Source organism: Aplidium turbinatum, chromosome 6 (assembly GCF_918807975.1).
Source record: "Aplidium turbinatum chromosome 6, kaAplTurb1.1, whole genome shotgun sequence".
Classification (NCBI taxonomy): domain Eukaryota; kingdom Metazoa; phylum Chordata; class Ascidiacea; order Aplousobranchia; family Polyclinidae; genus Aplidium; species Aplidium turbinatum.
This window is the reverse complement of record NC_137477.1, coordinates 242,860-258,397: the sequence shown is the minus strand read 5'-3', so window position 1 is coordinate 258,397 and position 15,538 is coordinate 242,860. Positions and strand designations below refer to the sequence as shown.

At 38.8% G+C, this 15,538-nt stretch overlaps 1 protein-coding gene across 1 annotated transcript; it reads left to right on the top strand.

Annotated features, from left to right (window-relative positions):
* Positions 1 to 203: 203 nt before the first annotated feature.
* Positions 204 to 15,170, top strand: LOC145772314 (tubulin polymerization-promoting protein family member 2-like). Its single transcript, XM_082584191.1, has 6 exons — positions 204 to 256; positions 7,939 to 8,075; positions 11,589 to 11,665; positions 12,367 to 12,508; positions 14,353 to 14,449; positions 14,957 to 15,170. The coding sequence occupies exons 2-6, from the start codon at positions 7,986 to 7,988 to the stop codon at positions 15,037 to 15,039; spliced, it is 489 nt and encodes a 162-aa protein (XP_082440317.1). The 5' UTR covers positions 204 to 256; positions 7,939 to 7,985; the 3' UTR covers positions 15,040 to 15,170.
* Positions 15,171 to 15,538: the final 368 nt, after the last annotated feature.

The following is a 15,538-nucleotide window of genomic DNA, read 5'->3' as shown; positions in this document are numbered from 1 at the left end:
CATCATGTTATTTAACTAAATGGATGGTGAACAGTTTCATTCAATTTTTAGCAGTTAAGCTTCTTGAAATAAAAAAAAAACAAAAATAAAGAGGAAACTCGAAAGGAATAAATTTACTGATTTTTACGTCAAACTGGACAACGATTCACAAGAAATCTGTGACGTAACAAACGTCCTGGTTTTCACAGCAAAATATTTTTAACATTGCCTTGAAACTGGAAGGTGAAAAGTAGAATTTGAGGTAAAAGAAAGCCAGGTAAGCCTAGTCTTGTGCTAACAAAAAACCTTTGTGTGATTTTTAATTTATTTAAACTTTTCTCGTTTGTCCACGCGGATACCTCAGTTGGTTAAGCGCTTGACATTATAAACAAAAAAACTTCAAGACTAAGTGGCGCTGAGCGAATAAATAAATAACAGTAACCTCTCAGGACTCAGGTACATGTACCTCCACACAAAGTGAAATTTGCATGACCTTTGAATCTTGTAATGTCTAAAAAAAACATTATTAGGAATAATATTACTAACAGTGGCTAGTGTTTCGATCTCTTCAACGCAGTAAAGTTGTCAGTTTTGTGATGGTGTTTTCTTAGAGTCATTTTAATAAGAGAGAGAGAGAAACCTTTTATTTTGTCTGTTGCGAAAATATTAGGCTACGGTACAATTATACACAATACGAATAAAATAGTACCACAGCTATCTAAATACCACAACAGACAGGAAGCAGAGAAAGACTATACCAGTCGAGTCAGCTGCTTCCCAGTTCTTAATGTGACAAATGTCCAGCATCGGCAAATTACGTTGAAACAAGATAGGCTGATGTTCAGTAATATTAATGAAAGAAAAAAAATCATGTGCTGCTGCGACCCTCAAGTGAAGTCTTGTGGTTTTATTCAAATATAAACTTTATTCCGGGTGATTAAAAATAGGAAAAACTTTTGAAATCAATAAACTTTTGTAGCAAGGGCGTTTAAACTTCAGTGCAACCAAGAAAAGTTCAAGCCAATAAATAGTAGGCTACAAGGCTAAATAAAATAGTAATAAGCCAATGAAAATAGATTTAATTTGGACTCCAGCGAAACGTGATGTTACAGCCACTTAGAAAGTGTGATTTTTTTTTTAAAAGTTGTAGTTCAGCGGGTTATCATAACTGTTGTGCAAATTATGACTAAAGCATGAAATTTTCACCAGCGTTAGTACATACCATATAAGCAGTGCAGGTCTTAGGGTATTTCGGGCCCTGTGCGGAATGTGCTTTGCGTGCTCCAATGACAATGATCCAATTCAGTAGCGTAGCTAAGTATTTTGAAAGGAGAGGGGGGTTTGACGGCCGGCGGGCGAAGCCTGACGGACTTCCAGCGGAGTGGGGTCTGAGGGGCCTCCTCCAGAAAAATTTGAAAAATTACATTGAATAACTTATGGTGCATTCTGAGCGCATGTTCAACAAAAATTTGGGTATGAATATTAACTGTAAAATGGTGCTGTCCGGTAGTATAGAAAAAGGATAAGATCATGTTTTCTCAGGCATTTTTCGGAAATAAAGCTGAGTTTCCATGTTTTCTTGTTGCTAATTCCTAAAGCCGCAACTGACTTCAAGGATAACGGTACTTGCTTGTGAATCGAATTGAATTTTTTCCATTAGAAATGACATAAATTACTGCATTTTCTGAGTAAATTGCGGGCCCCTTAATTTGCGGGCCATGTGCGATCGCACGGTTTGCACACCCCAAAGACCGGCACTGCATATAAGGTTCATTTTAAGATCGGAAAGTAAGTCAGATTTGACCTCTGATGACCTAGATGTCAATGACCTAAATTACAATTTTTCACGATTTTGGTGCAGTTCGTTTCGGAATTATTATTTGAAGCACATGTCATGATAATTTTCTGCAGTGTTAGACAGTGGCTATAAAAGCTTATAGTGCAATGAGGCCAGGCGGGCCTTAGACGTATATCATATAGGTAATGAAATACAGACGAATTATCCATATTGCGCATAAATGTCGAGGTGTGTCATCGCAGCTAACAGTCTCCGAACATGCACATAATGCAGTGCACTTCAGTGCAGCCTTGGTTCACTTGCAGTAGCCGGTACACCCCTTCTTGTAGTTGCAGTGGATCAACTCTTGGCAAGATTTTGATGTCTCTGGCAGTGTCGTCCAGAGGGGCTGCCGCCCAGAAGCCTCTTTTGACCAGCTCCAGTCAGATGGGCTCGGAAACATGTGATTCAACACAAGAGTTTGGTTCCAGCAGTTGGCCTGGAAAGAATCCCGCTTGATGTGTTGCTGGAGAGCTGCCTTCGCAGGAGGAATTTTTTCTAGAGCCTTCGACTTGTGTGCGAAGAGCTGTTTCCTATCGTCGTTCACTTCCATGATGTCGCTAATGCGGTCATACATCAGCACAACGAAGCGCTCCAGCAGTGACATTTCCTCACTGACATCACTTCGCATGCGTAGTAGTTCTTCGAAGGCATCAGTCACCTTTGGGAAAACTTTCCAAATCTCCCAGGCAGTCTTCTTCCCTCTGCTAGCGAATGCAGACACAGTGTCGCACCCTATGAAGGCATGAAAGACCGGGAGAGTAGCACATCGTCTGGGGTTCATGGTGGCAGCCAAGCGGTGAACAGCTATGTACCGGAAGCTGGAGCCAGTACCAAGAGCTATCTACAGCTCGTCAGGTTGAATGTGGTTGAAGGAAGCCACAGCCAGTACCATAACATCAGTATCTAGAGTGCGTATGGTCACCTTCCTCATTCCCTTCTGGACAGCATCTTCCACTTGTAGAAGCATACGTGTATCCGCCTCCTCCTGAGAACATAAGGAGAGGTTGGTCAAGTCGGACACGACAGGAGAGCACAGGACATCAATTCCACAGGTCGCATAGATTTCCTTGTCATCAGCTATGGGAAGACGAGTGGTCTCTCGTGACAAGAAACCAAAGAGTTCAGTCTTGTTTTGGTCAACACGAAGGAAGTCCTTCCAGTTCTGAGACATAACGGTAGAGGGAGCCACTCTTTTCCTGATGCCCTTACCCCTCCTCTGTCTGGTCGTCGCCTTCAGGCTGTCAGGGAGATATACATCCCAAACGAAGTCCAGTCTTTGGACCTTTTCCAGTTGATTGAAGATGTAAGTTGCAAAAACTGTGTTCATATACTCTTCAAAGGTCTTTGCCACAACAGGATTAAGCATTTGAACAATAGCTTCCCCATCAAGAATTATGACATCAACCACATGTGCTCTTGTGGTTTCAGTTTGGTCTGATTTCAGGCAGTGTGGTAGATCTGCTTTGACTCCAATGCGCAGTTGGCCTTGTGTTTTTGCTTTTTGTGTCTTTCTTTTTCGCCAACAAAACAAAAAATAAACTGAACTGAACTGGCATGTTGATAATGAAGGTGGAGCTGACTGGTTCTTATGGGAGAAAAACTGGTCAAGATTCCCGTCACGTGATTGACATGCAATATACAGCCTCGAGAAGAGACTACAGTCACTCTTCACTGCTGCGAGATGCATCTTCTACTTTGACTTCGTCTTGATCTGTGGCCGACTGAAGAGCGACAACTTGTTCTTGGTCAATGTGTCTGTAACTGGCTTCATGCGTAGTTTCAGCCTGCTTTAACAAACATTGTATAATATTGCTTCTCACCAAGGGACTCAATCTTCCTCAGAGTTTCTGCCACTGGGGTTTCCACGATGTCCCTCTTGTCAAGGACCAGTAGGCCTAAATCGAGAGTTCTCTAGAAATGGATTACTCATCTCTTGAAACACTTTCATAAGCGCTCTGACATCCTTCACAAAAGCTGTCGGTACTACAGGTTTCTGGTCATGGTGAAGATGCCTGATGTCGTCATGTCCTCTCATGGCCTGCTCTTCAAACTCTGTATTGATCCTGGCTATTTCTGGCCCTGCCACCATCCAGCGCCTGAGTGCTCCAGGATTTCCTGTCAGTCCAATAGCTCCACCAGACCCTTTGACCATAGCGTTGTTCTGCTTATGACATTGGTCGATCGCCATGGCAGAGAACTTATTGTTGGTCTTGTGTACCACAAAGTTTCCAGACTTGAGTTCTGCAAGCGATCGGATGTACACCAGCAAGAGAACCTCTAGTAACAGCGTCTTGAGCCAGTAGTCGAAGTGCACACTTTCCTTTGCTTGCTGTGTGCACCACTTCACAAAGACCTCATCATCTGGCTGAGTGGTGTTGCCATCATCCGGTGTGCAGTCCCTACTGTACGCCTGCTTGAGTAGTGTGTGGAGGGTTGCAGCAGTGACTTGGTCTGCATGACGAATCTTAGTAACATGACTAGCTCTAACAAAGGAATCTGCCGTGCCCTCGCTGACAATATTGGATTGTACCAGACACCCATTCCTCTATGGATTGCTTCTCTAGACCTGACGTCACTGTCCTCAACCACCAATACTCTTGGTAGACAGCAAATCTAGCAGTCAGCAGGTCGAGAGGTCTTGCCGGACGTTGTACAGCCGGTGCAGTGAAGTGCTTCGTCTTCAAGCCAACTGGTGAAACACATGCGTACACTGATGGCAGATGTTTTACCGTCTTAGAGGTGAAAATGACTTGCCCAAGCACCAACACACCAAGGTAGTGTCCACCATTTATGTGTGATGGATGATAGGCCTACCAGTGCCACGGAAAAAATTCTTGGCCATAAAAGAGCTAGGATTCTGGTCAATATTATCAACAGCCCAAGTAGTGAACAGTCCCTGGCGCAGCTTGGGTGGGCAAACAACTTCTTCCATGTTGAAGCGCTGGCAGACGCCATTGGAAATGTCTGCTGTGAGCTGCAGTAATCAATCATACAAAACACACATCCCCAGGCTGAAGAGTGTGTCGATCAGTCCTCTACACCTGGTCACAGCCTGAATCTTGAGGGTCAGGTAGAGTGGGATGGCGTTTCTCTCTCGTGGTTGTGGCGCACTGAGGATGACTCCATGCAGCATGCATGCTTCACACTGTTGAACACCAGTAGCTGCGATAGTGTAAGCGCAGCAGTTGTGTTGGTTGTGTTGGCCAGCTGAGTCTGGTGCTTGATGTTCGCCCCATCGAGGATCATGTTAACCAGAGCAAAGAAGAATGGTGTCACAGAATTTATCTGAAAATCAGAACGGAACGCACTCTCAAAGGTGATTCTTGTCTCAAACATTTCTCTAGGGACTACCTGTGCTGCTCTTACTAAGTACATCGCATCACTGTCATGATCACAGGTCTTCATCAGGGCGGGACCAATGTCTTTCTCAAACAAGAGAAGTGTATCTCGGCCCTGCGAATGCGCTCTCAGACCAGGAAGTCTATTTTATATGTTAAACATATAAAAACAAAGAACCATCGCTACAAGAGCAAGAGAGCAAGACTTCCATCCTTGCTGCCTGCACACTCTCCAGTCTCCACATGCGCAGTAACAAATAACAATCACTATCATTGAAAGAAGAAAAGACAAGTGTTGCCATTGTTGTTTCAATCTTACAAAACACAGTAGGCTAAATGCAAAAAAAAGTCAAAAATAAAATTTGGAGCAATATAAAAAAAGGCAAAATAAGACCAAAAAGCCAAACCCAATTTTTATTGGGCAAACGACTTCAAAAAAGGCAAAATTTGTGAAATTTAGCCGTAAAAAGGCCAACCTGGCAACCCTGATAATATTGAACAACACACTAACACAGGGCTTCTCAAACTGGGGGTTGCGACCCCCCAAGAGGTTGCGTAACGAACTTCAGGGGTCGCAGAAAGTAAACCAATTTGCACAAGGTACTCCATATTAACACTTCTGTACGAGATGCTGTGACAGTTATAATATAAACTTTATCAAGAGTCGCGCATTCAATAGGCTGCCATATTTTTGAAAATTTATGAGGTGAAATGGAAAAGTAGTTGAAAACTCTTTTACCGCATTGCGAATGAGATGGCTTTCAAAAGTCAAAGCTTTGAAATGGCTAGCCAATTAACGTTGAGAACAGAAATCGAGATTTTTCCAACAAAATAAAATTTAGTCTTGATCCACCATTTTCGCAATGACATCTAGCTTTCGGAATTATGCCAAATGTCAGATTTGCTTGCAAAACTAAACGAATTTAATTTGTCCCTCCTAGGAGAAAACATCAATATTTTCATTAAAATCTAAAATTGATGCGTTCATCAAAAAGTTGAACATCTGGAAACCAAAATTTCAAAATGATTTATCTGAAAGGTTCTCACTTCGCCTACCGTTCCAATCTAAACAACATTGAAACCGCCCTAAGACTTGCATTAACAAACACTGCGCCACGACTGGACTTAGCCTACTTTGTTCACACTGAATAAATGTGTTTGCTTTTTTGTTTTGTTTCCAGTAGGTTGTAGATAAGCTTCGTTGTGATGGTCAGAAATAAAAACAAACTGAACTGAGAATGGTAAATTGTTTTTGGTTTTAGTTAGATTTAAGCTTTTCAATCAATATCACAAATGTATATTTCGCACTGTTTGTCGTTTTAATTGTAAAGGGTCGCGAAACACTTTAGGAAATTAAAAGGGGTCGCGAGCAAAAAAGTTTGGGAAGCCCTGCACTAACACATTCAACACTCTGTAGAATGTGTAGAAACTTTTATTATAACACATGTGCATGTTTGTATATCATGCCCACCTGTAAGTTTAACCAATGACGTCAAATATCAATACTCTGATACTTTGAGGTCATTGACCTCTCAAGGTCATCAGAGGTCAAACCTGACTTACCTCCCGATCTTAAAATGACCCTTATGGTATGTACTAATACTGGTGAAAATTTCATGCTTTAGTCATAATTTGCACAATTGTCATAATTATGAGAGGCTATCAGCTGTAGGCTACTAGGCTATTGTGCTAAGCAATGGTTGGAATTTGTTAAAAATAAAAAAATAGACAAGAATTTGTCACTTAGCTAGGACATAACAATCATCTAAGATGGATCAAAACTACAAGAAATTGGATACTACCGGCACAAATAAATATTAAGTTTCAAAGAAAATGAAATGGTGTGCCAGCAAACATCTATAGGATTGGCCCATGATACAAGAGAAGGATCCACAGACTGATATACAAACTGATATAAATGAATCAACAAGTGAATAAAAACATAACAGTAACTTCTCAAGTACATGTAGCTCCACACAAAGTGAAATTGACATGACTTTTGACTCTTTTTTTATTTCTTTAAAATAATGTCTAAAAAGACATTATTAAAAGTAACTACGGACAGTGGCCAGAGCTTCGATTTTCCAATCTCTTCAACGCATTAAAGTGAAAGTACAGTAGAAAGTTGTCAGTTTTGAGATGATGGTTTTCAAGAGTCATTTTAATAAACCAATGAGAACAGATTTAATTTCGGACTCCAGTGAAACGTAATTTTACAGCCACTTAGAAAGTGTGATTGTTTTGAGTATAATTAAGTTGCCGGATTATGTGTACTGTAGGCCCAGCACTGTAGGCCCAGCACCGTAGGCCCAGCACTGTTGGCCCAGCACTGTAGGCCCAGCACCGTTAAGAGGATATTTTGCGCCTGGTAACAATGAGATTCTGGGGCCCCAAATCAAGATAGGCTACTTTTAATAAAAACGAATTACATCCAAATAATACGTGGCGGTTTCTTAAAGTTTCCGGTCACTTGAAAAGGGTTAAAAATATCTTGAAATTTACGCTATTGTCATGTTTGCTGACTCGGTGGGCAACCCTTGTAACGTATATTCTTACAGCAGCTTTTGGACTGCAACTCCGCTCAAGCAGTCCAAAAGTTTTTTTTTATGCAAGTTTTCTATTGTATCTTCAACTTTCCTTTTTTCGTGTACGAGCAAAGCATTGTGAAACTGACATTTGTCATTGCTGCATTGTGTTGTGCAATTGATCTAACAAAACCATCGTTTATTTTGCGCAGAAAAAATTAATTGTTTTGAAAACTTAACAACTTTTGTCTTGCAGGTTTTAAACTTTTTTTATAGTAGTTGCAAAGCAATTGTTTGATCACAATGTCAGATTCTTTGAGGAATACTTACGACCACTTCGTCGTGCAGGGAGCACCCCAGGCAAGGTCACTCAGCAACAAGAACTTCGCGAAGGTGATCATTGATGTTTAGTAATCGCAACTTTTATTGTGGGATCCCATTTCCCAAAATCTCTCGAAACGTTGACATTTACACTCAGCTTCCTGCCTCAAGCTGACTCATAATATTTCGCAACGTTTTTCGTGACACTCTTGTATGATCCTGCCTGGAGACATAGGGCAATCAGTACAGCAGCCTCAAGTCCATGACGAGAAACTTATAAAACAACAACACACTGATTCCAACACCACTCATCATAGCACATGACCAGGGAGCTGTGTTCTAAAAGCTCGTGACAAACAGTTACTACCACTGCGAGCCCGCAGCAGCAAAAACAGATCGTTTGCTTGAGTGATTAAGTCTCCTGCAGTATTAACTTATAAAGAAGCTCTTGAAGCTGCAGGCTGCCAGTCATTGATAACAAGTGCAACTAGATTTTGTGGAGAATCTAATCCAAGCCTATTGGATCACATCTACACAAACATAACTTGTAACCAAAATGCCTATGGCATTTGCTTACATGACATCTCTGATCATTTACCTATTTTCTTATGTGTTAAAAATAAAAATGTAGCACTGTGTAATTCACCCACTAAAAAAATTCGAAGCTTAAAAAACTTTTGTCTTGACAGCTTCTTATGCGATTTAGAGTCTAATTTGAATGAAGTAAATACTGATTGTGATGATGCAGACAACTTGATGCACTCTTTTATTATGCGATTTCAAGTAACACTAGATAAACATGCACCACTTAGAAACATGTCGAGAACTGAAATTAAGCTCTCTAACAAACCATGGATAACAAAAGGCATTCATAAATCTATTAAAACAAAAAACAGACTATTTAGATATTGGATAAAAAATAAAAATGAATCAGCAAAGAGGAAATACAAAGCATATTGCAATAAGCTGAATCATTTGAAACAATCACTGAAAAATCAACATTATAAATATGTAAATATGTAAATATATTGTAAATATGTAATATACTGTTGTAATGCTCAACCCTGTGTTATTGTTGTGTCTTGCCTGTCTTTGGTATAAAAAAGCAAACTCTCTCCCGAAACTATATTATAAAAAAAAGTTTGAAGAAACAAAAAGTGACTCCAAAAAAACATGGAAGATCATTCATGAGATGATAGAGGGGAAAAGAAATTCGAATAATAAAAAGCTTCCTTCAACTATGACTATAAATGATAAAAGCTATAAAACAGATTCTATTGAATTCATTAATTTATTAAATAATTACTTCACAAATATTGGAACTTCAATGGCAGCTAAAATTCCAAATTCAAATGTAAATTTTGAATCATTCATGTTAAACAGAAAATTTTCTTCTTTTGGCTTTCCTGATATAAATGAGATAGAAGTATCTGATGCTATAAGGAGCCTCAAAGCAAATAAAGCTTCAGGCATTTTTGAAATACCTTCTAAATTTATCAAAATGGCTAATGTAATTATATGCCCTTTTTTAACAAAAGTACTGAATAAATGTGTCTTGCAAGAAATCTTTCCTGATGTACTCAAAAAGAGTCTGACAATACCTGTACCAAAAGTTAGTTCACTTTTACACTTTACAGATTTGCGACCAATTTCTTTATTGCCAACTTTTGCCAAAATTTTCGAAAAAATTCTATATAAACGGATGATGAATTTTATTGACAAATATAATATTTTAACCCCAGCTCAACATGGTTTTCGTGAAACTGATTCAACAAGCTTTGCATTGACAAAAATTTATGATGATTTACTTTCTAACTTGAATGATCATAAATACACATGCTCGGTTTTTGTTGATTTAAGTAAAGCTTTCGATACAGTTGATCATGGCATACTTTTAAAAAAACTTCACCATTATGGCTTTCGTGGCAAGTTTTTAAACGTTTTAACATCTTATCTAACAAATAGAATGCAAAGTACAAAAATTAACGGTAAGAATTCTAATTTCAATGTTGTTAAATGTGGTGTCCAACAGGGGTCAATCCTTGGTCCCTTGCTTTTTCTTCTTTATGTGAATGATCTTCCAAATGCATCTTCGTTTTCAACTACACTTTTTGCTGATGACTCAAAGTTTCATATGTCAGATAAATGCCTGTCATCTCTCCAAAAAAATGTCAATAGAGAAATAGAAAAAATTGATGTGTGGAAGAAATCCAATAAACTTTCATTAAATTATAGTAAAACTACTTATATGGTACTCTGCAACAAAAAAAGTGCAGCAGAAAATTTTAGTCTGTCCATCAGTGGCCGATCCATCGAGGGGAAGAAATGTATAAACTATCTAGGTGTAACTTTGGATGAGCGATTGACATGGGATAGTCCTATTATTAATCTTAGAAAGCAGCTTGCAAAGGTCTGCGGCATAGCATTTAAGCTGAGATACATTGCCCCTTTAACAGTATTACGGGCTTTATATTATGCTTTGTTTCAATCCAAGATCCAATACTCGATTATAAATTGAGGAAGAGCGAACTCTACATTGCTTGCTCCACTACAAGTGTTACAAAACAAGTTCATCCGATCCTGCTTATTTTTGCCGAGGTCAAAAAATACAACTGTTCTTTATCACCAATTTAATGTGCTCAGAATTGACGATATTATTAAATTAGAAACTGCAAAATTTATGTACAAATATGTGCACAAAATGCTGCCCCGTGCTTTTGCTGGCTGCTTTATTTTTGTAAACAAAATTACCATCATAAAACCCGTCAGAACCAAAAAAAGGATTTGTATTTGCCTTCTACAACGTCATACTCTGGTAAGAAGATGTTATGTTTTAATGGAGTGAAACTATGGAATCAAGTACCAAAAGAAATAAAAGAAAAGTCTTACAATGTTTTTAAATTTAAATATAAATGTTTATTAAAGAATTTGTACAATGATCACTCCTGAAACGTATCATCCGCTTATTTCTCTACACAATGTATTTTTTTATGTTGCCCTGTGTTATTCCATTGTTAATGTATTGTTAATTCCATTGTTAATTTTTACAAATTAAAGTGCTGGTATTGTGCTATATATTATATACCGTATGTGTTAATGTTCTTAATTTTGGGTCTTTTGTTTAAATGTTTGGGTGGCAGCTGACTTTGGTGACCTTTTGGTCTTTCGCTGCCATCCTTGTTGTGCGAATTATTTGTGTTTGTTGTCTTTTTGTGTCTTTCTTTTAGGCCAACAAAACAAAAAATAAACTGAACTGAACAGATTAATCGTTTGCTTGAGTGACTGCATTTAAAATTTGTGAAGTAAACAAATGTCATGCTGCTGAGGGTGAAAGTTGATTTATTGCCTTACCAGTTGTTTAACCTTCAGCCAAGAAACTTGTTCCTTGGGTTAAAAGTGTTCGAATGTTTCAATGTAACATTGACAAATTTTTATTTATTTACATTTTGCTTTTCTTTTCGGTTTTCGATGCAAAAGACGTTCATGTTTTCTTCTATACGAAAAACCGCTCTTCAATATAAGCTCGATTGTTGCATGAAACTTGGTAAGATTTTGACTTCCTTACAAGAGCGTTCTTTATTCCAGCTATGCAAGGATTGCAGGGTGGTGGACGGGAAGAAAGTCACCAATGCTGACGTTGATATCATGTTCTCCAAATACAAGTTAGTTTATGTTCTCATGTGTACACTCCATTTCGACTTAGTTCAAGACCTTAAAGTGCTCGATAACCTAAAACTGAGAAGTTCAACCCTTACTGTTGTTTTCGGTGTTAAAAGTAATTGTACTTGAAGCCAGTAACGTTGACAGGGGGAGATTTTTAAACCTGAAGCCAGGAAACTTAAGCCAAAGAAGTTGTATTTGTCAAACTTCATACGCTAAATGCTTGCTTGGACACAAACATTGTTTGCAGACAACGATACGCAACGAAGATGTATCGTTATTGTAACGTTTACTGCACTTGGTAAAATTTCCATTGTTTTGTTTTTTGGTTTCACCAAGAAAACACTTGGAATTTCATAAATTAAAAATTTGGCACCAACTTAAAAATACCTTTTGATTGATATTATTAATTTTTCGGTTTGTGTGTGAAAATGTGGAACACAAGGAGAAGGAAGAACAACGAGCAGGGTTGTACAAAGCGAGTTTAATGCTGAAGATCTTAGTTGAAAAGGACGCAACAAGTTTGTCATGATTGTTGCTTTCAAGCAGTTACTGCACGAAATCAACAAAGCGAGTTTTTAATCAACATTGAACACAAACTAAAATCAAACCTTGTTTGAATCTTAAGTACGCCAAGATGTTAGAGATAAGATATAAACCTTGTTGGCAATTGACCTTTCAATGATTTTAACTTTTCAATCAGAACAAAAGGTCAGAATACCATCACGTTCGATCAGTTTGTCACAATCATGAAAGAAATGGGCGCGAAACGCTTTGGACCAGGTGAAGAGTCGAAGATATTTCAGTTGGTGGCGGGAAAGGCACCCCAGGCTGTAGGGACCACTGTGAGTATTCATCCGCGAAAATGGCGTCATTGTTATTACCAAGTTTACGACCTCGCAATTGTATTAGGGGCTGTCCATAATAGACGTCCGCATTCAAGAGGGAGGAGAGGTCCCGGGGTGCAGATATTCAAGAAAATCATTTTACCAATCATCTGACCCGTTTTCTCATACCGGTACCTATTTTACAACTAAGTTTTGCGTCTGATTGCAAAACCTGGAGCGGTTCATATACGCACAAAATCATTTAAAAAAAATTAACAATTAATGTAGTAAAATGTCCATTTTAAAATAAGGGATTCCTTAGAAGGGTTACAAATTTGAGCAAGATCCAAATCATGGAATCGGAATAAGATACTGTTTTCCAAATGTTTGCAGCTGCTGCGCCGCGTTCTGACACTGATCACACAACTTTTTGTGTGAAACTTCGATGCGTGTGTGCGACGTGAGAGAACACTTGCCGCGTATCTCAACTTTTGCTAAACCTTGCAGTGCAAAGGTCGTATGAGGAAGATGTTTCATTTTAGCATGCTATGATTTTATCACACGACAAAACTATTTCTTACTCCCCCAGCAGCCGTAGCAGACCAAGCTTGAAAAGAGCATGCGTACATACGCGAGTTTGAAACAGGGACGATTGGGCATGCTGTTCGGCCAAGTTTAAGCAACTTAGGTAACATGTTGGCTGCCTATCCGATACATTCTTGCTGCCCGAACAGGACGCGGGACAAGACATTAAAAGATTGAGATCTCCTGCATATGGTTCGATGTGAAAAATTTTCTTGTTGTGGATCTTGGAGATCTACCTGGGACATAGTTGTGGTAGGTTTTCGTTCCGTTTCCATCCCGCGCCGCACCCAGTTGCCCATACCTCGCGTGGACTTCATATTCCCAGTCCAGCAAGTAGCCTAGTCCAGGGTGGTCCAAGCCTGCAAGCCTGAAGGGGCGCAGGTTTGAAGAACAATTTTACGGGCTGCATAAAAAATTATTTTCAGCTTGTTTGCGACTCAAAAAGTGATTTTCAGCTAGAAAAGAAGATGTAATACATAACCCATAAACACAATACCAAACCAGAACAATTTATGATTTCTTGCTTTTAGTTATTGTGTCAATCTCTGTTCCGTCTTGAATTGTCAAAGTTCTGTCCTGAACACCTGAGCCTGTGTTGAAGCATGCACTGCTTTCTTTTTTGTTTTGAAGTTTTTGTTTATTTATTATTTTTTTGGCGTTTTCTGCCACCCACTACAATAGAGAAACAAATATGAGAATATTAAAAGTTAAGAGAATTCTTAAAGAGAACACATGAAGTTAGTGAACCGTAAAGAATCAATTCATAAAGATTTTAAAAGGGCAACAAACTGATTTTAAAAAATAATTCAAACGATCACAAAAATCTGCATATTTCAAATAAAAACGTTGCCTTGGTTTTAACGACTATTCGGTGAACACCTGGAAATTTAGAATATAGGCTACGCCACTGGTATTGACACAGTGCGAACATTTTTTTGAAAGTGGAGAGAGAGGATCATTTTTTGCAATTTTGTGAAGACGTCTTTTTATGGACAGTCTTTCAACCATTTCTTTGAAATGTTCATTTTTTGTCTTTCTTAGAATAAACAGCAAACTTAAGTTCTAGTTTTTATGAAATGAACATCAGAACTGTGAGGCACAAGCCGTGTTTGTACTCGACAATAGTTTAACCCCGAGCTTCAAACTTTATCTCCTGAGTGAATCGATCAACACAAAAAGCTGAGTAAAAAAATGCAAAGTGATTGATTATAAATGGCAATGGGACATTATTTTAAATGTTAGGCAAATTTTGTGATGACGTCAAACATCTTTATAAGGGAACATCGGTGACTGGGGGTGTGGAGAAGATGACGGATACATCGCACTACACCGGGAGCCACAAGGAGAGGTTTGGATCGGATGGGAAAGGACTTGGTAAGAATTCATGTTTGCTTGCACCATGACACAATATACATTTGGGTATGTGAGTGGCTTGTCACGAGACAGATGCGTTCCAACAAATTATGCTTCAAGAAATTGATCACTGAAACCGCCTCCCAGAGTTGCCATGTTTACAAGGTTGCTGTGTTTGCAGAGTTGCCATGACATGTTATCGGGTTGTCATACATGTCATGGCATACGAGCATGAAGTGCAAATGTCTCAAGCAAGCCTGAAGGTTGGGAAGTGTTTAGTTTTAAAAAAAATTGTTGATTGTTATTATCAGTACTTTCGGGAGATAACGCAATTCTACTCAATAGCGCGGTGGATTAACGCTTTTGGAAACGAAGCAAGATTAACCATCGATGGTTCGGTTCTCGAGGTGTGCTCTTCAAGGACAGTTTTTTATTCAGTGGCATTACAAGTTTTATAAAACTGCCAGGTTAAACTTAAGGGCGAGGATAAACATTTGACCAACTAAGTCTACTGTGTTTATCTGTTAGGAATCGACGGACGAGAGGAAAGAGCGGAAAATAGCGGATACGTTGGAAACTACAGAGGACAAGGCACTTACAAAGATCAGTAGAAAGCATTTACCTGGTCACAATCAAAATCCACTTTTTGTTCAAACTAATCTAAAAGAATTTGTGAATTTGTCATTTTCTGGTTTGAATAGGTAGATTTCATGCAGTAAATTAAACAAACTTTGAAATCTTTTGTATTATTCAATTTTACTGATAAATCCAATAGGCAGATCTCACACACTTGTTTGTGATGGAGATTTGTCTCTTATCCGTAAAAGTTGGTCGTTTGTTCGCTAACACTGCGCCACAATGTTTGCTGTTGCGTCAATATGATATCACACGTCAAATCCGCCTCGATACTTCAATGAAAGCCCTCGAGATTATGTACAGAAACTTTAAGATCAAACAACGCTGGATCGATTTTCAGGATGTGCGTTTGAGCAACGCATTCTAAGGACTGCGCGCGCTCCCCATTCAGCAACACTTCATGGATAAAATAATCCCCCGGTAACAACCCTTCAACTGTCGGAACTTCATTTTCAATTTAATTGTTTTTTGTTC

Coding starts and splice junctions, on each gene's coding strand:
- LOC145772314 (XM_082584191.1), top strand. CDS start 7,986: ATGTCAGATTCTTTGAGGAATACTTACGACCACTTCGTCGTGCAGGGA. Junction 11,666..12,366: donor ATCATGTTCTCCAAATACAA/GTTAGTTTATGT, acceptor CTTTTCAATCAG/AACAAAAGGTCAGAATACCA. Junction 14,450..14,956: donor ATCGGATGGGAAAGGACTTG/GTAAGAATTCAT, acceptor TTTATCTGTTAG/GAATCGACGGACGAGAGGAA.